At 43.7% G+C, this 23,466-nt stretch overlaps 1 protein-coding gene across 1 annotated transcript in view; it reads left to right on the forward strand.

The window, feature by feature from the left end:
- LOC146783298 (E3 ubiquitin-protein ligase TRIM39-like) overlaps positions 1 to 19,951 on the forward strand; it is a 178,803-nt gene extending 158,852 nt beyond the window's left edge. The window contains exon 6 of the mRNA XM_085634416.1: positions 18,872 to 19,951. Within this exon, the coding sequence (XP_085490542.1) occupies positions 18,872 to 19,380 (509 nt within the window). The 3' untranslated portion in view covers positions 19,381 to 19,951. The remainder of the gene's footprint in view (positions 1 to 18,871) is intronic.
- The last annotated feature ends 3,515 nt before the right edge of the window (positions 19,952 to 23,466 follow it).

The following is a 23,466-nucleotide window of genomic DNA, read 5'->3' on the forward strand; positions in this document are numbered from 1 at the left end:
CAAGCGCTGGACCAAGTAGTCCGGAAGCCCCAAAAAAAGGGCGTTGGCATAGTCCAGTCTCGAGCCTATTAGCGCCTGGACAATGATCCGCCTATGGTCCTCAGAGAGCAGTGGTAAAAATTTGCGGAGACTTGGTCTTTTTACTTCATCCAATTGAAGTTGCAGAAAGTTTCATGTGATCAATCGGGCGAGTTCTTGTAACACATTTTAATTTTCCTGTAAATGATCTCATCTCCTCCTCCTTCTAAAGAAACAATTTATTTCAACTTATTTAAACTAAACCGAAAACTTTTATTCCAACAAGAAAGTATTTTTTAGGCGAAAACTGTGAATACATATTATAAGAATCCAGAAGAAAAATGTGTGCTTTGCAGTTTCATTCTACGCTTTGTTTAAACAACTGCATGCTGCTAAAAGTAAGCCACAATAAATTATAAGAATGGTCTTTCATGAAGAAACTAGAGTGAATCAAAGGGGAGACAGACATTCCATTCTTATCTCAAGGTCTTGTGCTGAGACTTCACAAAGCAAACTAAATCATGAGCTGTGTATTTCAGCTTCTTTTCTACACTTTAAAATGTGTGTTAATTCAGCTTAAATATATATGCTACTTTGAAAGTTAAAAGCACATTTTTCAAATTAAATGTTCATTCTATAGTGCTGTCAAATATAAACTGAACACATTTAAAACAACCATGAATTAATTTGTGCATCGTTGTACATTATTCATTAGACAGAAAGCATCTGACCAGGCCCCAACAATTGTTTTCACTTTTCATGCACTGAATGTCTGCGTGCCACTTTTTAAATGCAGGTCATGTCTGAAACTCAAAGCTGTTTTTGTCATTTAGTAATGCCTAAATCTATAGGTAAAATGTAAGCGTCATTAATTCACCCTTTGATGATAAACAAATCATGATACCTCAAATGATTTCTAAATCATTACACTTATTTCATTTCACAGGTGACATTTGATCAAAAAGCACTTTCATCATTAGTTGATTCTAATATATATTTTTCTCTACCTAAAATATTGCTACTCATCTTTAGTGTATGGGGACATGGTAATTTCATCAACACACTTAATGTCTATCAAGTATATAAAGAAAACCCCTACTAAAATTAGTTTGTGCATTATCACTTGTTATTACAAAAGCTGAGCATATAGCAATTTTACCTCCATTTCTAAGGCAACACAAGTGTTGTCTGTAATCAGATCATATATAGCCAAGCTCAATAGTTTAGTGCAGAGTTCTGTAAGTAGCTTCTTGAAACTGTCAGTGTTCTGCAAAATAAGTAAATAAAATAATAAAAGATCCAACAGAACAGTTCTTTTTTCTTTTTCTTTCATAGTTAATGTTTTTTTTCGCTTTTCAGTTCTTGACAGTTCTCAGTTTTTCTTTCAGCATTTCTCGATTCTTTTTTTCCAAGCTTGCAATCAAGGTGGCTCATACAGTCCAAGCGTCGCATCACACAGTTCATTCAATGTGGCATTCTGTACTCCTTCCATGCAATTTGACCACTCTGATGCTAAATAACTCTGACAGAGCAACATTAATTCTTTGCACTTTTTCAATCCAAACCTTCTACTTTTATCTTCATTTTGTTCAGATTCAGACATTTCAGCTATGGGTACAAATATTTTTTCAGGGGACCACTGTAGACGTTTTGGACACCCTTTCAGCCAGCTTTTTTCTACCTCTACTCGTGGGCCCACAGCACCAATTCCTTTTTCAGAGACTGGACCTGCCTCATTCACCATTTTGACACCGCTTTCACCTAAGCCAGTTTCCACTTTTTGCTTTTCCAGTACCACCTCAATTTGCTCTAGTGCTGCTTCAGACTGTGTGTGTTCCCTTACAGCTTGACTGACCCTCTTCTGTGGCCTTTTGACCACTGCTGGCATCTCTTCTTGAAGAGGAGCTGTTTTTAAAGGGGACACAGGACCATTTAGGCATGCATCCAATTTGGATGGCCACCACACTTCACAACAGTCATTGCCAGGATCACTTGGAGCAGGCCTTTCCATCTTGGTTCTAACCAAATCTTCAGATTGTGCTTTTTGTTCACAATACCATCTCTTAGATCAAAGTTTTGGCACTGTTCACTATGGAGATCTTGTGTAGCAGCTGCAATCTGATGAGAAACTGCGTGCTCCACATCAGCCAATCCTTCACAGCAATAGCTAGTCTTCTTATCTGTGGTTTTCACAGGCGCATTTGCATGTACATATTCAAGCCACTTCAGTGATGTTGAGACACAATCTTTTGCAAAGTGAGACTCTGAGACTTTGTATTGCTTTATTATGCTTGAAACTTCAGGCAGATAGCTACAATCCAATAGTTGTTCAATGTGTAGTCCTGCACACATCATCTTTGAGACCTCATTGCTAGAGTGAGTCTTTTGATCTGATTTCAGAGAAACTGGCAATCTATACCTGGGCATTGTATTTTGTAATAACACATTTGCTACTGTGTAGCTGTCATTTTTCTCAAAATCTGTTTTGATAAAACCTTGTTGTTCTGCCTCTGAAACATTTTCTTGTACCTCCTTTAATTCTTTCCAAGTGTAAGTTATTGACGTCAACATTAGATAGACGGTATGTTTCTCAGATTCACATGTGAAAAATCCATTGAATGTATAGACCAACAGGACACAACATTGTGCAACTGAATTAGCATTTATCTTTCCCATGACAACAGTGACTCCATTTGAGCAGTTATACAGCATGTTATGGTAAGGGCAAACAATTTTGGGCTAAGGTAACTTCTGAAAGCCCTGAAGCTTTGACAACATAATGTTGAGGGAACACAGCATGTGCTGCTCCTAATGCACTATTGTTACTTCTCAAACATGGGCCATCTACAAAATGGACATTGTTGGGCTCAATCAGGGGTTCATCATTAAAGTCTAACTTTGGCTTCATGTATAGATTCATGTCACCATGATCAGTTTCATCACAAACTATTTCCTTTTCTGGCAGTAAGCTCAATACATTTGAATTTAGACATGTTTTGGTCACAGATTTTTCAAAAAACAACGTCACAAAGTAAGGGACCATTTCAGTTATTGGGCATTCCATCATTATAGTCTCACTCTTTTTGTGACTGACATCTACCACAGCACTAAGGCTGCTGGGCATTTCTGTGATGATATTGTCATGGGTCATTGGGAAATACGTCACAGACTTTTGAGCACAATCACGTTTTTGAACAGGCACTGAGAGAATGCACCCCTCCCTCTCACTGCAAATTGTCGTATTTTCTTTTAAATAAGCTTGCATCCCTTTTCCCGGGGCATAACACTTTTTCTCTTTCAACTCTAGGAATGCTTTTGTGCAATTGTTGTCCAATGGAAGCGGATCAGACACATCATTGTGTGTCAGCCTCAGTAAAGGCGTAGTAGCCACTAGGGAAAGGTTTGGTATCCACTGTCTACAGCAGCCAACCATTCCAAAAAGCATCCAGACTTCTTTCTGAATTTGAGGTGGATTCATCTTGTGAATTGCTTCCACTTTGTCTGTCTGGTGACACCTTTCTAGCTCCTTTTCCAGTTATGTGTCCCAGATATTGATATTCTTTTTGACTAATCTCATGAAATGGCACTGGGATATAAACTTGACAAAATCAATAACAGTATGCCATTCTTCAGCACATGGAATGTGAAAAAATATATTGACTGGATTCGGTAGCAAAGGACAACATGAAACAATTATGCTGTTAATCTCCCGCACTATTTTGTTCTTCTCATTTAGTTTAGGAAAACCTGTGATCAGAAAGTTACATGAACTTCCATTCAATTCCATCAAAAATCCTTTACTGAGTTTATCTCCAATTCTGTGTGGAATTCCCGCAATTGATGCTGTTCGTAAACGTATGCCATCTTGTTTTAATTTGACTAAGACTTGTTCTGCATGTTTTTATTAATCTGTCATCTTTTTCTGTGAACTCCCTTACTTCTGTATTCTCTATCTTTTTCAAATCAGAGGGTCATTTTTCAACTGTTATTTCTGAAAACGATTCTACAGATGTCTCTTGTTGAGCCATTTAAACTGTGCATCCTCATCAGGAATCTGATATTTAATATCATCTGGTGTACAGTATTCTGTGCTGTTTAATTTGCAAAACACATGTTTTCCTGTCAGGCCTTCAGTGCTTGAGTCACAAACAACAAATTGGTAACTTTTCTCAAATTAACCTATTTTTGCTGCAACCTTCTGTAAAACTGGGTTTGTAATGTCTCTGTTTAAAACTCCTACAACTTTGGTATTCTTTACTAATTGTGGTAAGTCTGGAACTTCCACTGTTTTCACAATGGACCCAGAAATGTTAGTGCTAAAACTCTCATTTTCAAAAACAGCAACCTGTTGAAAAAGGTTTCGATTTTGTTTCTGGGAAAAATTCACATTTTCTTGTACCTCCTTTAACTCTTTCCAAGTGTAAGTTATTGACATCAACATTAGATAGACAGTATCCTTCTCAGATTCACATGTGAAAAATCCATTGAATGTATAGACCAACAGGACACAACATTGTGCAACTGAATTAGCATTTATCTTTCCCATGACAACAGTGACTCCCATTTGAGCAGTTTTACAGCATGTTATGGGCAAACAATTTTGGGCTGAGTTAACTTCTGAAAGCCCTGAAGCTTTGACAACATAATGTTTAGGGAGCACAGCATGTGCTGCTCCTAATGCGCTATTGTTACTTCTCAAACATGGGCCATCTACAAAATGGACATTGTTGGGCTCAATCAGGAGTTCATCATTAAAGTCAAACCTTGGCTTCATGCATAGATTCATGTCACCATGTTCAGTTTCATCACAAACTATTTCCTTTTCTGGCAGTAAGCTCAATACATTTGAAGTTAGACATGTTTTGGTCACACTTTAAAAAAAAACAACTTCACAAAGTAAGGGACCATTTCAGTAATTGGACATTCCATCATTATATTCTCTATGCATTGGACAACATATTTACATTTATTTTAGCATATCCCATTTTTTGTGTGACTATCTGAGCTTGAAAAACTCCTATCATTGGTATCTGTTTCTGAATTGACATTTGCATTTGCTGAACCAGCACATTTTGCACCTGCATTTCTCTCTGTGTTTGCGCATTTCCATTTACTGCGTCATGTGTAAGTTTACACTTCCTCTTCCAATGCTCAAATCTGTTACAAAGAATGGGTCTTTGCCCCACCATCTGAGCTGGCGTACCGCACAGACAGATGGGTAATGGCTAAGGAAGGATACCAGCGTGCATCTACTCTAACCCCAAAAGACTGCACCTTACCAGCCGTACTGCACACACAGTGACAAAGAAGTTGGGTTGGCACAAGAAATTAACATTGCTCACTCCCATGTGGGAATCCGAACAACTTGGTATATTGAGTAGATGCCCGGGCTTTGACAAGTGGGACCTCATTGGAATTTCCACAATGGGGGACCTCTGGAAGCGAAATGCTATGGTTTCATTCGCTGATCTCCAAAAAGAGTGCCAGTTGTCTGAGTCTGAGACATTTTGCTATCTCCAAATCGGCACACTGTCACCACTGTTGTCACTAGTGGCAAGGCTTTACCTGAGGCCTCCCCACTAGAGGATAGGCTCCTGACAGATCCCCTAACACGTAAAGGGATCTCGCTCACTTATCGCAAACTAATTAACAAAAAGCCTGATCCACTGGTACATCTCCGACAACTGTGGGAGACGGATCTGGGATACTTAGAGGATGATCACTGGCAGGAAGCCCTTTTCTCCCCGAGGGAAGTTGCCATCCCAATGCGCCTCCGACTCATTCAGCTCAGAATTCTACACAGAACATATCTATCTGCACACATACTGGTCAGGATGGGTAGTCGACCGGATCCTAGTTGCCCTAGAGGGTGCACATCCGAGGCTACTTTCTTTCAATTTGGGAGTGTCCAAAGCTCCAGGCTTACTGGGGGAAAATTGTCTCCACTCTGGCAAGGGTCAGCGGGAAAGCTATTGTCCACTCCCCGCGACTATGTCTACTGAATGTGTGGGAAGCCACAGACCTGACTCAAACAGAACGCACATTGGTGTCCTTGGGATTTGTCCTGGCTAAGAGGAACGTGGCTCAAGGGTTCATTCTATAGTGAGGGTGAATCTAAACTAAACACATTTAAAACATCCATGAATTCATTTGTGCACCTTTGTACATTATTCATTAGACTGAAAGCATATGACCAGGCCCCATTCATTGTTTTAACTTTTCATGCACCGATTGTCTGCATGCCACTTTTTAAATGCATTTTATGTCTGAAACTCAAATCTGTTTTTATAATTTAGTAATGCCTAATTCTATATGCATTGTCTGTCTTCCCTGTCTTGTTGTTGTGGCCTTGCCATGTGGCTGTCGGCCATTTTGTGAAGGTAGCCAGTGTGCTTCTGCATTAGGCCTGCAAGCCTTCTTTGTGGTGACCATGCTTTCTTGCTGGTTGTTGTTTTGCATGCAATTGTTTCTTCTTTTATCCAGCAAAAAATGTAGCACAGTTCACTACATCTTCTTTTAATTTTGCAATATTATTGATTTGAATTTATTCACAATATGGCCTAGTCTGCCAATCGATTTTCCAACCAATAGACCTAGAGCTACTCATGGGTGCATGGAGAAACTGTTTCTGTGGTGTCTGTTGAATTTAAACATCTTTTAGGGCATGGATGGCATTGGATTGAATTTGAATTTTTTTTCTTCTGTATTTTACTTTTTTTCATGTGTGTTAGATAAATGCCTTCGCTGGATGTGTGTGGTGGTTGTTGTAACAACTTGCAAACATTTTTAGCCCTGTGGGTTGTTGTTTTTGGCATTGTTGCATTAAATCTGTGTTGTTTAGCATGCCTCCTTTGTCTGACCAGTGTGTGAGCGTGTTTGTAATAGTGGGCCAGCATTTGCCTTGGCTGAGCCTCCCCATGTGGCCAGGTGCCATCTATTCTTTAAAGTCTGTGTCCAATTCCACATATAGGTCTGCTTCAGTTAATTATTTTCCAGGTCTTGTTGTTGTTGTGACTTGTGAGTGACCATGTGGCTGGTGGCCATTTTGTGGGAATGTATGAGGTTACAACGCAAACATTTACAATGCATGCCTTTACAACGCAGTTTTTACATCGCAACATCCATTACAACGCATGTTTTTACTGCACATTTTTAGAAACTACATTTACAACACATTCCGTTACAATGCATACCATTACAACACATACCATTACAACGCATACCATTACATCGCATATTACTTTTAGGGCAACAGTAGGGTAAGTGTTTGATAGCGTAGGGGTAAAATTTACTATTCCGACTCCAGTGAGTGCAACAGTAGGGTAAGTGTTGGTTAGTGTAGGGGTAAAAATTACTGTTCCCACTCCAGTGAGTGCAACAGTAGGGTAAGTGTTGGATAGTGTAGGGGTAAAAATTACTATTCCCCATTACTTACCTTATAATGCGTTGTAATGGCGTGCGTTGTAGTGACGTGTTGTAATGACATGCGTTGTAGTGACAGGGGATGTAATGGCTGCGTTGTAATGGCATGCGATTTAAAGGCTGTTGCGTTGTAATGACTGCGTTGTAAAGGTTGTTTCACATTTTGTGGTGGCAGTTAGTGTGCTTTACTGCTTTTGCCATAGGCCTGCATGTCTTTCCTTTGTTCCTCTTGGCTTATTGCTTCTATCCATTGTCAGCTGCAGTTCCCTCTGAATGCTGCATCCCACCTGATGCACAATGCCAATCCGTTACATTTGTATTTTTGTTGTTCTTCTGCTTCTTTTCTATCCTTCCTCAGTGTACTGTACAGTACACTATGAAAGCCCTTGTTGTCAAAGTCTCACAAATAGCTATTTATTTTACACATTTATAAATTTATTTTATTTATTTTATTTTACACATTTATAAAGCGCACTGTTACCCAGAGGTGTCCTGGCGCTGAATTGTTATGTTTTTTTAATAACTGAGGTAATAAATGTAATACTATTAATAACACTAACAAGTATGACCACACACTAAGTTATATATAATATATGTTTGTTTGTACTAGTAGTAATCGAACCACAACAATGATGAATGAATGCCACGTTTCACTGATTTTCTTCTTGCTTCTTTGCTTTTAGGTGCACAAAAGAAGAGACACCATCACACATTGTACTGCCAGTCAGAAGTCCTGCTGCGCACAACGTCACGTGACGTGTGACCACAGACATCTCTTCAACTTCTGCCACTGCATGCTGCTGACATCTTCAAGATGGCCCCAAAGAAAGGTACCAGGTCCAGTACCAAGAAAGTTGCCAGTGAGAAGAGGGCACTGCCACTTACCACCATCAGTACTACACTCAAAAACCTTTTGGGGAAACGAAAAATTGCGCCTTCAGCAGCGGTGTCCGGGAGCAATCTGGGAGCAGCACCCCCGCATCTGTAGACCAACCTAGGCCCAAGCCCATGTCTGTCGCAGAGGCAGCCAGTCTAATCACGACAACGCCGACGAGCAGTGACGTTGAAGTTGACTTATCGCAAAGTAGTACCCAGTCAATGCAGGAAACTCAGATAAGTGGGCAACAACAGCTGCAACCACCTTCAATAGTAGTTGTTCCTCCCGAAGGAGGGGCAGTTCAAGAGATCGAGCTTCCTGCAGAGGATGAAGAAGAGCAACCACTCTTTCAGAAGATCCATTGTCTTCCAGATCCCCAGAAAGGAAAAGGAGGTTTAGTCCATCAACTTCTTCTGATGATCTAGACACAACTTGGAAGCCACCTCAGTCTGAGAGTGAGATACGCCATGAGAGAAGGCTAGGGAAAAGGAAGGTTCCAGAAAGGCTTGGAGTTATGGAGGTAGATGTAGAAGAGGAGGACGATGGCGAGCCAGTCATTAGTCCAGCCCCAGTGGTGACCGACATTACCCCATCCCAAATTGCTGTGAGGGATGTGGCACGGATACAACCAACACAGATACCACCAACTCCAGCTACCATATTTGCAAGGCCCGGCAGCGACCTACATCCACCACAACCACCTCGGTAGAAGTAGGTACTGCAGAGAGTCAAATGCCACGCCCACCTACCAGTTCATCCGACATTGCGAGTGGCACCAGCAGTGCCAGAAAATTGACCTCCCAGTTTGGGACTTTTTTTCGGTTAGCAGGAAGGAGGTGAACATTGCTATATGCTCCATTTGTGGACAAGGGGTTAGTCGGGGTAAGCTTGGGACAAACTATGGTACCGTAGGCCAAACAACCCATTTGTCAAAACACCACTTCATCCAGTGGGAGGTGCACCTTAGCTGCCAGAAAACTGCTCGTGTTGGTGGTGAAGGGGATGAAGAAGAAGAAGATCCGATCACGGTGGAAGGTGAACAAGAGGGAGACATTTTCTCTGTTACACAAAGCAGCCCTGTCCCCAGCAGAGCAGTGGTACCACCCACATCATCATTAGCAACATCGCAATGGCACAAGAGTCAGGCTGAGACACCAAGGGGTCCAAGGCAAGAGAGTACCGCAACGAAAAAACGTGCATGGAGCCTAACAACTGGCGTCAAGAAGTCACCTGCATCAGTGGCACCAAAAAAGACAAAAATCCAGGTAACCATTCTCAGCATGTTTAGGTCGGAGGGGCAGTACGAACGCAACCTCCCAACGGCATGTTTGTATAACGCAAAGCTGGCTAAAATGTTAGTGCTGGACCTCCTCCCTTTTTCTTTTGTTTAAGGGGTGGGTTTTCTTGAATTTGTGGCAGCCATCTGCCCGAAATGGAAGGGTGTCAGCTGATCCTATTTTGCCAGAGTTGCTGTTCCAGCACTACATCCCGACGTGCTAGAATTGCTTGGAAAAGAAATGCAGCACAGTGCTGTTCACATTATCCACCTGACAAAAGACATACGGATCAGTTGCCAAGCCACTGATTACATGTGCATCACTGCACACTGGATCTCCTTTGTGGGGGTTAGAGAAAAGATATCTGCAGGTGTTGACACTGCTGAGACTTTTAATGCCGCTCAGAAACATGCAACTATAGCAATGTTCGCCACGGAGAAATCTCATACTGCTGCAAACATTTCAGAAGACTTTGACAGCAAGGTCTTTGAATGGCTGCGACCAAGAGGGCTTAACATTGGTTTTGTTGCCATGGACAATGGCATTAATAAAGTTAAGGTCATGGCCGATGGTGGCTATTTCAGGGTCCTGGGTTTGGCACACTGCATTAACATAATTGTTCAAGACTTTCTGGAAACGGAAGTCAGAGTCAGCAACTTACTGACAACCTGCGGAAGAATTTGGACACATTTCAGTCATTATTTTAAAGTCCGGAAGCAGCTGAGGATCATTTAACATCATAATAGAATGCCAGTTAAAGCACTCATCCTGGAGGTGCCAACACGTTGGAACTCAACTTATCACATTCTTGAACGTCTGTTTGAGCAGTAACCACCAATCAATGAATATGTCATGCAAAGTGGTGATGCTACTGTGAAAGGCATGATTATTGAGATGGACCAATGGGGCTTAGTTAAATGCCTGACAGAGATGCTACTTCCTTTCGAGGTGTTTGTACGTGAAGTCAGCAAGGAGGACTGTACTATGGGCCAAGCTATCCCATTGTTGCACATGCTACAGGAAAAGCTGTAGGGGGTGTCTGCAATGGACGCAGGTGTGTAGGGAAAAAAAGAAGCATATGATTTGGTGGAGAGCTTAACCCTTGGCTTATTTGAAGATACAAGGGTGCAAAGAGGCATTGTGTCATCCAACCATTAAATTTGTGCCACAATTCTTGATCCACGGTGCAAACCATTACTGCACACTTTCATTCCTTTTTCAGACAGGTATGTTGCCAGCTACAAAACTTGGATGTCTGTGGAAGCCAGTCAGCTAGAAAAAGAACGGCTAGGAATTAGATGCCCGCTCCTCCAAGGCAAAACATTTACTGCAGGACAGCCTGCTTCAAGTTCAACTTCAGACACTGAGGGCAGTGCGATTGGCTCACAGCAGCCAAAATCACTTACAACTCCATGAACAACATCAACAACAAGAACAGGAGCATCAACCCCAAAACCGGCACAGGAATGGTCTCTACACGGGGCGTGGCCAGCAGGCAACCAAGATGGCAGAACTTGGGTAGAGCCCTGGAGACCGTTCACCAAATCCCCTGAAATCTGTCAAAATTATCCTTAGTTGCCAAGATACTAATCGTTGCCAGTGAGCCCTGCACATCAGGGAACGACAAGCAGAAACTGTGAGATCTCACCGCTCCCGAACGACAAATTTGGCTGCAATCAGGCCTCGGAGGGCAGAGCGGAGCTTCACATCTCTGTAAAGCTTGCTGTGTGAGTCAGTTCGATTCCCAAAAACCAAGGGGTGTAACTGTGGAACTGTGAAACAGGAGCGGCAGTGTGCAAATACAACACACCCTGGCAAGATGTCAAACCCGAAGGGGCCAAAACCTACACATCAAACAAAACTGGATAAATACACACATTCCAAAAGAGACACAGCAGTGGAAAAGTGTGAGATGCACTGCCCAAAACAGCTAAAGGAGTAAGATGCCCTGACCCTACAAGATATAATGGCGGCAATACAGGGAGTGCGCTTGGCCCTGGAGAGTAAGATTGACACGGTTACCGCAGAAGTGACACTAATGCACGCAGACCTACTTAATTTAGGGGACCGAGTGAAAGCTACGGAAGACTCCATCTCCACGCTACAGAAATCTACAAAAACATTGGAACAAAGTGTTAAAAAGCTCCAAACAACAACAGCAGAATTGGAGGCAAAGCTCTAAGACTATGAGAGGCGCTTACGTAGGAACAACATTTACATTTTCGAGATTCCAGAGAAGGCAGAGGCCCCTGTCGTGGACTTATTCATGGAAGACCTTGTCCAGAATCACTTACAGCCTTTTCTCAATACTTATCGGTGGAACGTGGCCACCGGGTGCCAGGGGCCCAGCAGAGACCAGGTGTGCCCTGCAACCTATCCTTGCTAAGATCTTCAACTTCAGAGATAGAGACATAATCCTGCAGACAGCCCACTCAGACCCCCCCAATAAAGTTTGAAATCTCAACTATAACCTTCTTCCCGAACTTTACGATGAAGGATGAGAAGATATGGAGCTCTTTCCTGGAAGTGAAACGGGCACTCCGGGACAAAGACATAAAATACGCAATGCTCTTCCCGGCCAGACTTCGGGTGGTGAAGTCATGGGTCTTCGTATCACCAAAGGACGCCTGGGTGTGGCTGGAGGGGTGGAGAACACCTGGAACCCAAATATTTAACCCCCAAAGACGTACAAAGGGACAGGAGAGGCGACAAAAAAGTCATGGACAAGGTGAAGGCTTGGAGACGGAGGAGGGACAAAATGGTACCACCAAGTAACAGCAGGACTCATAAATCACTAGCAGAAGTAAGAATAATCTAAGAGGGCTCTGATGGCTTCCTCGGATGTGCAGAGAGAAGTTTTGTAATTATAAAACATGCTAATATTCATTGTTGGGATACAGTGGTACGACCCTGGATGAAACAGTTTAATCTTACCAGTATATAGTGGGTCCTTAATAACCCGTTCTATTTCTTTTTTGGTCCCGATAGCCATACAGAAAATGGTTTCAAAACTGCTTAAATATTGTAGACTAGAGGGGAGAAACTGCGATTAGTGAGGGACCAGCTAGGTCGCGTTCCCCAAAGTGTGTTCTATGGGTAAGGGTATACAGGCACTCTGCAAGGTTGGGGGGTGGGCAGTTTTAAGTCCACACTACAGGGAAGCAGGGAGGGGGGTAGGGATGGGAAGTTACGTAAGGGTGAGTTACTAAATTTTTGAGTATTCAAAGTTGAATATGGAAGAGAAAGTTTGCAGTGCATGTGCTGAACAAAAACTGTATGCAGGACGAATGGCACCACAGAACGTCATGCGGTTAGCTGTGAAAGTATCGCACACCCATTGGCCACTAGGGGCCCTGAGAAGACATGGTATTTTCCTGGAAATTTGACATTAGCACCCCAACACCCCTTGCAACTTGAAAATAATCTTGTGAAACGTAAATGGGCTGGGGAACAGAATCAAAAGAGGGGTAGTATTGCAGTACCTGAAGTGGCAAGCACCAGATATAGTGTTGTTGCAAGAGACCCACATACAAGGGAACTCGTATTGTGCACTCAATAGATGGGGCTACAAACTGGTGGCCCATGCAGGGTACACCAGAAGGTCGAGGGGAGTTGGCAATCTCCTGCTTAAATCAATCCCCTTTAAAATATAAACAGTGAAACACGATACAGTAGGAAGGTTTGTGACTCTGTCTGGTCACTGGGAGGGCAGGTTATTGAACATCACGTTCCTCTAAGTACCTCCCAAATTGCATCCCTCTGTCCTAGCTGATTTGGGGTCCCATATAACTAATTTATATTATTACTTATTGGGGGAGGACTGTAATGCAGCCATTAATGGAGATTGGGATAGAAAGCCAGCCAAGCCAAAGGAGGCTTCTGCGAATGGTCTGGAAGACTTTCTGAGGGCTATGGGCCTAGTAAATGTGTGGAGGGTCCTTACTCCCACAACCCGCCAATATACTTTTCACTCTAGGGTCTACGGAAGTCTGTTCCTTATAGGTTACATGTTTGGGAGGGCAGATCAGCTTTCAATGTTCGGAGAGGTGGCTCACCTCTTGAGGGGTATTTCGGACCACTCTCCAATGGCGGCACCATATGAAGGTACGCCTTCTTCCAAAAGACAAATGATGGCACTTATTCCCTGGTATTTCCGGGTACCAATCATTAAAGAGAGCCTGGCTAAAGCGACCACTAATAACTTTAAAGAAAATGACGGGTTGGTGAACTCAGCCCAAACAATGTGTGAAGCATACAAGACAGTAATTAGGGAACAAGGGATCTCTGCCATAGCTGGTCATTAAAAAGAAAAACAGAAACAAATGCTTGCAATAGAAGAGGAGATTAGCAAGTTAGAATCAGATTTAGTATTACTAGATACCCCAGACACCAAACACAGGTTGCAGAATAAACAATGAATATAAAGATATTGCAAAAGAAGTGTCAAGAACGCAATACCCAGCAACCCAACATCGAGTATATGAAGTAGGAAATAAGGCGGGTAAACTGTTAGCGTGGTTGGATAACTGCAAAAGGCTACCAGATGGGTGTTCGAGCGAGGTTACATCAAGTGAGGGGACACCGCTTAGAGATTGGCGGGATCTAGCGGAGGCATTCGCACCATATTTCAGTCATCTATTCACGCCATTGGGGACGTCCACACAAACAGGGGCTCAAGAGTTGCTGGCCACTCTCAATCTGCGCTCCTTAGACGTTACAGACAGGGAAAGCTTGGAGTCCAATTTGACTGAAAAGAGGTGACACATGAAATTGGGGCGCTGGCAGGGAAAGCAATGGGCCCGAGCGTATTACCGATTGAATTATACAGACTAACTGCTTCTACAATAGCTCCATACTTGCTAAAGATGTATAAAGAAAGTGTAAAATGAGGTACCCTACCTGAAAGTCAGAGAATTGCCAATATCGTAGTAATACACAAAAGTGGAAAAAACCCCGAAAAATGTGGTTCATACCGGCCCATATCCCTGCTGAACACAAATGCCAAGATTCTTGCCAAAATCAAAAAGATTACAGGCCACTTGGAGTGTGCTGGGGGGGAAACATTGACAATCACCCCGAAACTCTGTCTTCTAAATATATGGGACGCCACGGACCTTACCCAGACTGAGGGGGAGTAGGCTTTACTGGGGTGGGCCATAGCTAAATGAAACATTGCACAAAAATCGGGCGTGGGGGACACACCAACGATCAGGGACTGGGTGGCCGATATGGATAGAGCTGTGGTTGCAGTTCAAGCATAGTGGATGCCCCAAAAAATGGGACTGTAAATCGACAGCCTGGAATACGTACAGAGGGGCGATATGCTTGTCTCCAACAGTGGAATTACAACTCAGCATAGATAGATTGCATGGCCCAGCGGGCATCGAGAGTGAGGTACTTGAGTGTTGCATTTATGTGGTACAAACTGCTGAGGAAAATCTATCTGGCTTTTATTTTCTGATCATAAGTTATTGCTTCTTTGCATAGCTGTGCAATTTGTTATGATGCATAATAAAAAGCGTTTAAAAAAAAAAATACATTCTTGCCAAAATCCTTGCTACTCGATTGTATCCCCTGCTGCACAGACTAGTCTACCCCTACCAATCGGACTTTTTGCTAGGTAGAAACACAGCGCTCAACCTGTGGCGCCTTAAGTACTAGGTGGAGCAGGGAATATTATTGAAGAGGCGGTAATAATGTCACTAGATGCCAAAATGGCATTTGATATGATTGAATGGCCCTTTCTGTTTGCGGCCTTGGAGAGATTCGGATTTGGGGGGAAATACTTGGCGTGGATACGGCTTCTGTACTCAGAGCCCCTAGCACAAGTTACGGTGAATGGGGGAAGATCATCGATCTTCAAATTGCAGAGGGGGACGTGGCAGGGCTGCTCACTTTCACCATTAATATTTGCACTGTTACTAGAACCACTGGCAATATGGATCAGAGGTGATCTGCTCATCAGGGGTCTCAAGTGGACAGAGGAGTGGGAGGACAGAATCTCCCTATATGCAGATGACATACTACTTTATTTAGCTAACCCATACTCCTCCATACACAGAGTACTGCATATATTCCTCTTTTCCAAAACATTCAGAATATACTATTAATTGGGACAAGTCGCTCATATATGTTCTCTGCGGTCTGGGCACCAACCTGCCCAGGGTCCGCGTGACATGAAGAGTAACTGAAGGGTTTTGATACTTAGATATCTATGTCCCCACAGACCCAGCAGTCTTTTTCGAGCGAAACCTAGCTCCCCCCCCCCCCACGTCAACTACAAGAAGACATGCAGCATTGGAAGACACTTCCCCTCACACTACTCGGAAAAGCTGCCCTATACAAAATGATGGCTCTCCTTCGTTTTGTCTATATCTTACAGAACACTCCATATCTGGTTCCAACAAGATATTTTCAAGCGATAGATTCAGAGATGCGTACACTTCTCTGGGACAATGGTATCCCTCGTATAGCACTGGCAAAACTTAAGAAAAGCAGGTACGATGGAGGTGTCACCCTCCCAGCAACCCAATATTACTATTGAGCAGCTCAACTTGCGGTAACAAATCACTGGGTACATTGGACACCAGTAGAACCAGATTATAGGATGGACAGATACAATATTTCATCCAGGAATTATCGGAGAGTGATCTATGGTGAGGGAAAATGTATATCACGTCACACACCAACATCAACAACAATCACGATATGGCACACCGAATCAGCAGCACTGGGGTGGAAGAATAAGATAACAATAGCTACTCAACTCTGGGAATCAGTGCAACTGGGACTATTAGCAAAACAACCTGGGTTTGATAAATAGGACCTTATTGGCCTCTCCAGGGTGGGAGACTTATGGGCGAGAAGAAAGATTGTCCCCTTAAGGGATCTACAGAGGGACTATGAACTAGACACTAGAGGAACTTTTCGGTAACTTTGGGTGCATAGCGTATTACAAAGGGCAATACCTAATGGCGCTGAACTTCCGGCCTCCTCTCCTCTAGAAGACAGACTCTTGGACGACTATTTAAAGGAGAAAGCAATATCACTTACATATAGGAAGATACTAAACAACACGGCTGATAACTTGTGGAAAATACTGACTAAACTGGTGGATGATGAGGATATGAGTGATGAAGAGTGGCAGGGGGGGCTGGCGTCCCCCAGTGAGGTGGCTATACGCTCTGGATTCAGATTAATACAGTTAAAGATCTTACATAGAACATACTATACGAGTACAACACTAGTCAAAATGGGCGCCTCCAGCTCACCACTGTGCCCCAGGAATTGTGGTCAGGTGGGAACTTTTCTAAATCTGTGATGCCATTATTTACTCAACTCCCGCTAATGTTAAGTAAAGGGTGTCTTCTTCACTGTGCACAACAACTTAGTCTCAGCAGCAGTACAGTTTACTGAACGCCCTTGCAGCGAGTGTATTCATCATTGTCAATAAGTAAGGAATATGAATTACCACTGCCCGCCACTGCTGCTGGCTCACCCCCTGCAGCTGCGGCATCCGCTCCCTCCGGATTGGTGTCTCCTTCGCCGCTGGCCCCAGCACTGGCATTCCCGAACATGCAATATGCATTCCCAAACTTCGAAAATGCATCGCGAACGGATGGAGCAAGCAACGCCTCATGTTCGCGGAACTCCGCATAGCTCGCAGCGTTTTTTTACAACTTTGCGGAATTCCACGTAGTGCCGCTACGCGAACTCCCCCCAGGCTTACTACTGACTAGCACAGTATACCTTCTAATAACTCTGTACCATCTACTGCAGTATACTGATTAGCACAATATACCTTCTAGTAGCTATTTCACTCTGTACCATCTTATGCAGTGTACGGACTAGTAGAGTACACCTTTTAGTAGCTCTGTCACTCTACACCGTTCAGTGCAGTGATTAGTTCCGTATATCTTGGAGTAGCTCTGTTAGTCTGTACTATCTAATGCAGTGTACTAACTAGTACAGTATTCCTTCTTGTAAGTCTGTTACTCTGTAGCATCCAATGCAATGTACTGACTAGAACTGTATACCTTGGAGTAGCTCTGTTTCTCTGGCCCATCTAATGCAGCCTATTGACTTGTACTGTACACATTCTAGTGGATCTCTTACTCTGTACCAACTAGTGCAGTGTACTGACTTATACAGTATACCTTCGTCTAGCTGTGTCACTCTGTACCATCTAATGTAGTGTACTGACTGGCATAGTATACCTTCTATTAGCTCCGGTACTCTGTTCCATCTAATGCAGTGAACTGAGTAGTACAGTATACCTTGGAGTAGCTCTGCCAGTTTGTACCATCTAATGTAGTTTTTTTACTAGGACTGCATACCTTGGAGTGGCTTTCTTACTCTGTACCATATAATGTAGTTTACTGACTAGTACAGCATACCTTCTAGTAGCTGTGTCTCTCTGTATCATCCAATGCAGTGTACTGACTAGTACAGTACACCTTCTAGTAGCTCTGTCACTCTGTACCTTCTAATGTAGTGTGCTGACTAGTACTTTATACCTTGGTGTAGCTTTCTCACTCTGTACCATCTATTGTAGCACTAACTAGTACAATATGCCTTGGAGTAGCTTTCTCACTTTGTACCATCTAATTCTGTTTACTCACTAGTACTGTACACCTTCTAGTAGCTCCCTTACTCTGTGCCATCTAATTCAGTTTACTGACTATTACAGTATACCTTCTAGTAGCTCTGTCCCTCTGTATCATCAAATGCAGTGTACTGATTAGTACTGTATACCTTGGAGTGGGTCTGTCACTCTATGCCATCTAATGTTGTGTACTGACTAGTATAGTATACCTTCTAGTAGCTCTGTTACTCTGTGCCATCAAATGCAGTTTACTGACTAGTGCAGTTTACCTTTCAGTACCTCTGTGCCATGTAATGCAGTACTGACTAGTACTGTACACCTTCTAGTAGATCCCTTACTCTGTACCTTCTAATGCAGTATACTGACTAGTACAGGGCCCTATCTGCTGCACTGTTTGGTGTAGTAGAGTGTGCGCAGTGTCTGTCTGTGTGTAGTATGGTGTGTGTGGCAGTGTAGTGTGTAGTAGAATGTCCTGTCTATATAGTGTTGTTTGGTGTAGTGTGCACTCTAGATGAATGCACACTTTCATGTATTGAGAAGTCTTGTGCCATGCCTCTCTAGCAGCGTGCTCCTTCCTGATGTGGTGTAAATTAATCATATGCAAAACAGAAGCAGTAATTACAACCTTTAGTTGTGTCATTAAATCTCTAATAATGAACCTCTTCTCTGCAGTGATGGTGACTCTGGATCCTGACACAGCTCATCCTAAGCTCCTCCTGTCTGAGGGGGGGAGACGTGTGAGATGGACATACACAGAACAGACCCTGCCGGACACCCCCAAGAGATTCACCTCCTACCCCTGTGTGCTGGGGAGCTTGGGGTTCACCTCCGGCAGACATTACTGGGAGGTGCAGCTGCTGCAGGAGTGGGGAGAGTGGTATGTGGGGGTTGCAGCAGAGTCTGTGAAAAGGAAGGAATGCTTCACACGCACACCTGAGGGGGGAGTCTGGGCTGTGGGGGTGTATGATGGTCAGTACTGGGCTCTCACCTCCCCTATGAATCCTCTGTCCCCGCGTGAGAAGCTCCTGAAGCTGGGAGTGTATCTGGACTACGAGGGGAGGCGCCTGTCCCTGTACAATGCTGACTCCATGGAGTTTCTCGGCACCTTTCCGCAGACACCCTCCACAGAGAGGCTCTTCCCATTCTTCTGGCTCCAGGGAGGGGAGATGAGGCTGGTTTGAGAGTTGCAGGGAGTTTCAGCCCCTCATCCCTGCCCTCCCCCCCACCCCACAGTGATAACAATGTGACCAGGAGCACAAGCAGAGACGCTCTTAAAGAATAAAAACGTTCCTTTTGGGGATAAGTCTCTTGAGAGGGTGTAGTAATTCCAGTGACTGAAGGGTTTGTAATTTCTGTTCAGTCGCCACTCCCAACAGCTTTCCACTCAGTGGGTTACTGTAACTTTAGTCCATGATAGTGGTTTACTTGCATGCCTGGCCAGTGTGTGTTTAACATGACACATCTGTGTTGGGGTTAAGGGTCATGGGTTCCTCTGGTACCTTCTCTGAGTTAGTTGAGGCCGAGGACATGTCCCGTCTGTAATATGGCTTTGGACTTGGGGCTCAACGTGGAGGCATTTTCTTTCCTCCTGCATTTTGTTGTCACCAAAGTTAGCATTAGGTGTTTATGTTTGCTGATTTTTAAGAAGAGCCCCCTATTTAAAATGCACAGCACCTGCTGCCCCCCCTGATCCTTCTGCAAAGCTGCAGCTGTTCCTTAAAATAAAGCATCACTTGAGTAGCAACGTCTGAAGTTGTCCTGAGTCCATTTAACAGGAACTCGCAGGCCTCAGAGTGCAACACGCCATTGGCTTAAAAAGCCACCACTGACTGGGCATGTTACAAAAGCATCGGCATCTGTTGGTGCTTGTACCATCCACAGCCACTGGTGGTTTTTACCCATTATAAACAAAGAACAGGCCCATAACTCCAAGGCTGCATGGTTACTGAGCATGTACAAAAGGGATGTGACTGACCTTGCGTAAGTACTCTTGGAGCTTAGTCAGTGTTTTAAGAAAATGTATTGAACATAATATCACACAGGGTTGCAATATCTGAATCTCCTTACACGACCACAACTGCATTGTTCATCTCGTGACAGTGGCACGCAAAGGTGTTCAATGTCGCACAGAAACACCCAGAAAAGGTGCAAAAGTCACATACACTCAAAGTGAAAGCTTGGCAGCTTTTGGGGGACGCTGTGGCAATGGTTACACAGGGAGCAGTGTGTCATGTGTAGAGGTGGGTGAGCCAACAAATCAACACAACGAGCCGAGCCAGAGCCGAGCCAAGGTTATGAATTGGCTCTTCGAGCCCGTGTACCAGCCTAGCCCAGAAAGTGATCGCCATGTAAATCATACAACAAGCATCACGTAAAATACGCTAAACTCTCTTCAGAATTAAACAAGCATTTGCAATGCAATCAGTCTCGCCTTTGGGACCTTATAAGTATTTATACATGCAGCACATTATCCTGGGCAGTAGCGGCTCCTCGAGGGAGTGGGGCGGGGCGGGGTGGTGGGGCGGGGCAAGGGCATGGTGAGGGGTAGTAAACTCCAGCGACAAAATAGATTTTGCAACAACAACCAAAAAAATAATGTTATCAAGTCCCATATTTCAAATTTTACATGACAGTGATCTAGAGGCAAAAAACTAAATGTCCGTGGAGGTGATATAGAAAATGTCTGATTCGACACTAGTGGCTTTTTAGGGAGCTGGAAAGTGTTATAAGTATAAAATTATTTGTTGTTTTGTCAGTCAAATAATGCTGAATACTACCTAGTAAATTGTGGTGTTTTCGGGACTTGGCGAATGTTAGCTTTGTATTTAATTGTGGCGAATAGCCTGCACTAATGTGAATGGAGCAAGCCGTTAAGCAGGAAGGCCAGTGTGATATATACACGCCTGCAACACTATTACAAATGTGACTATAATTTGAGTTTTTGTCTAGTTGTGATATGACTAGTCGCCTGTGATAAAATCACACACCTCTTCTACTATTGTAGATTTAGGGCATACAATTCCTAATCCATGCCCCTAGTCATTTTGTGTGCATTGGAGGGCAAGACGTTTTTATGGCTATTAACACCAAAGGTGAATAGGATGATGTGCTTCCCAGTGCCAGGAGTGGGGTAGGGAGGGGTGCATTAAAGAGTGGAAGCACAACGGAGGGCGCCAAATGGGACAGGTTGCAGGTGTGCGATTGATGGGTCCCTTAGTACCTAATTCTGCCATTTCCTATGCCTGCCTTTTGGTATGCAGAAAGCAAGTGGGACACTTCACTCCAGGGAAGGGGCGCGAATGTGAGCTTTTGTTTAACAAGGGAAGGGGGAGAGTACTTGAGTGGGGTTTGGCGTTAGCAGTGCTACGAGTTGCTGATGTGTCTGTAATCCCCTTTTGAAGCCAAGGCAGTGGGGGTTATGGGTTGTTTCCTTACAGAAATAGTACATAGGTGGTTGGTGTATTGATATCCTACTATGAATCTTCCCAGAAGTTTGAGGACAGCGGCGAATCCCAGGTAAAATCGCACAAATAAGACTCTATATAAAAATAGACAAACGTTGATTAGCTGTTGACTGCCCACCCCCAAGTTTATCCCATCTATAAACAAGCATTGGCATAGCCAATAGGCCTTTGGGACCTTATAAGTGTTTAGTTATCCAGCACAATATCCATGGTGCAACAACATCAAGTGTTGCATGGCTAAACACTTATAAGGTCCCAAAGGTAAGACCTATTGGCTATGCCAATGCTTGTTTTAAATGAGGAGCGGATGCATCCAAAGAGCAAGCAATAAATGTACTGCAAAGTAAACTCATCAATGACACAAACTGAACCTCACTTTCAAGAGACACATCAGCCATGCATCAGCAGCATAACAAAAGGGATTATTTTATCTTGTTGCTAAAATCTAATTAAAGGGGTTATTTTATCTTGTTGCTAAAATCTAATTGGAAGAAAAGGGGTTGATATAAGCTTCCTCATAATGCCATTTTTGATGGACAGCATAGCCAAGCCATGGGAAACCATGAGCAATACTTTATAGCCAATGGTTGAAAAGGGCTGACCCAAACCCCACTCTTTCATTTGAGCTCTTTTTGATGTATTGATGACAAGAGATCTAACAAGAAACAGCCAAAGCTGTTGATAGCTAATACTAATATGTATGTTTGCTCATATATCTACAATGTATAACAATTTCCACCTTAGCCTAAAACCTTTACAAACTTACTACAGTGACACTATGCTTTTTTAATTCATTTTTAGACTAATAGGTTCGCCGTCCATTGCGGCTACAATGTGTCCAGCGCTGACGCGATAGTACTTTGTCTAGAATATACAATATAATAATCTCGACTCGTTGATAAAATCTACATATTCTAAAGGCCATGAGAATTGATTCCAAGCACCAGTTGTCCGTGGAGGGCACAGGTGGCACATTCCAAATCATGTATGTCCCTTGCGTGACCCCCCCACCCCCTCCCTCAGGAAAGGTAATTTAGTCGGAGGAACACAACTCCACGTTTCAGCAATTTGCACCCTCGGACTCCAAAGTGTCTAACAAGGTTGGGGCCCATCCTGTGCAATCCACTGGAAAAAAAGAGACGACTTGCTTATTTTCGCATAAGACAACATGCTAGGAGTTACTTTCCTTGGATTTGAAGACATTCAAAGGGTTTGGCAGAAAGACAGACCCTGAAGACTGGAGAAGCGTCACTCTGGAGCAGCAGATTCCTCAGAGAGGGAGCCACAGTGACAGCCCTTGGGCTGGGTTTCAGGAAGTCTAGTTAAAGAGACATTCGGTCTCAGGAGCACTGGCAGAGCCGTGTGATTCCAGACTGAAAAAGCATCATATTCTGCAGGTGAGGGCAGAGGTGCATTGACAGATGTTGTGCGTCTCATTGCTGGACTGGAAGGGGGTCCTGTAGGCCAGGTCCCAGTATGGGGTCAGATCCTGGGTGCCCCCCTTGGCCCCAGTACCGCAGGTGCTGCAGGCCAGGCTGAGGTGCATCTCTAGAGCTTCATTATTTCAATTGTCTAAGCTACGCTGATTGATAGATGGATACTCACAACTGTTATACCCACACAGGGGGTGCCAAGCTGCCCATGTTGTCTTCATCTGTCCTTTAACCCTATCGACAGTGCCAGGGGGAACTACATTCCTAATGAGAGCGGCGTCAGCGCATTGACGTCACTCTGCGTGCCATGCAATCACTCACTGTGATCCCTTGAGGCAGCCAATCAGATTGTGCCACCCCCTCCTTTGGC

The sequence above is a fragment of the Triturus cristatus genome, chromosome 11 (assembly GCF_964204655.1).
Source record: "Triturus cristatus chromosome 11, aTriCri1.1, whole genome shotgun sequence".
NCBI lineage: Eukaryota > Metazoa > Chordata > Amphibia > Caudata > Salamandridae > Triturus > Triturus cristatus.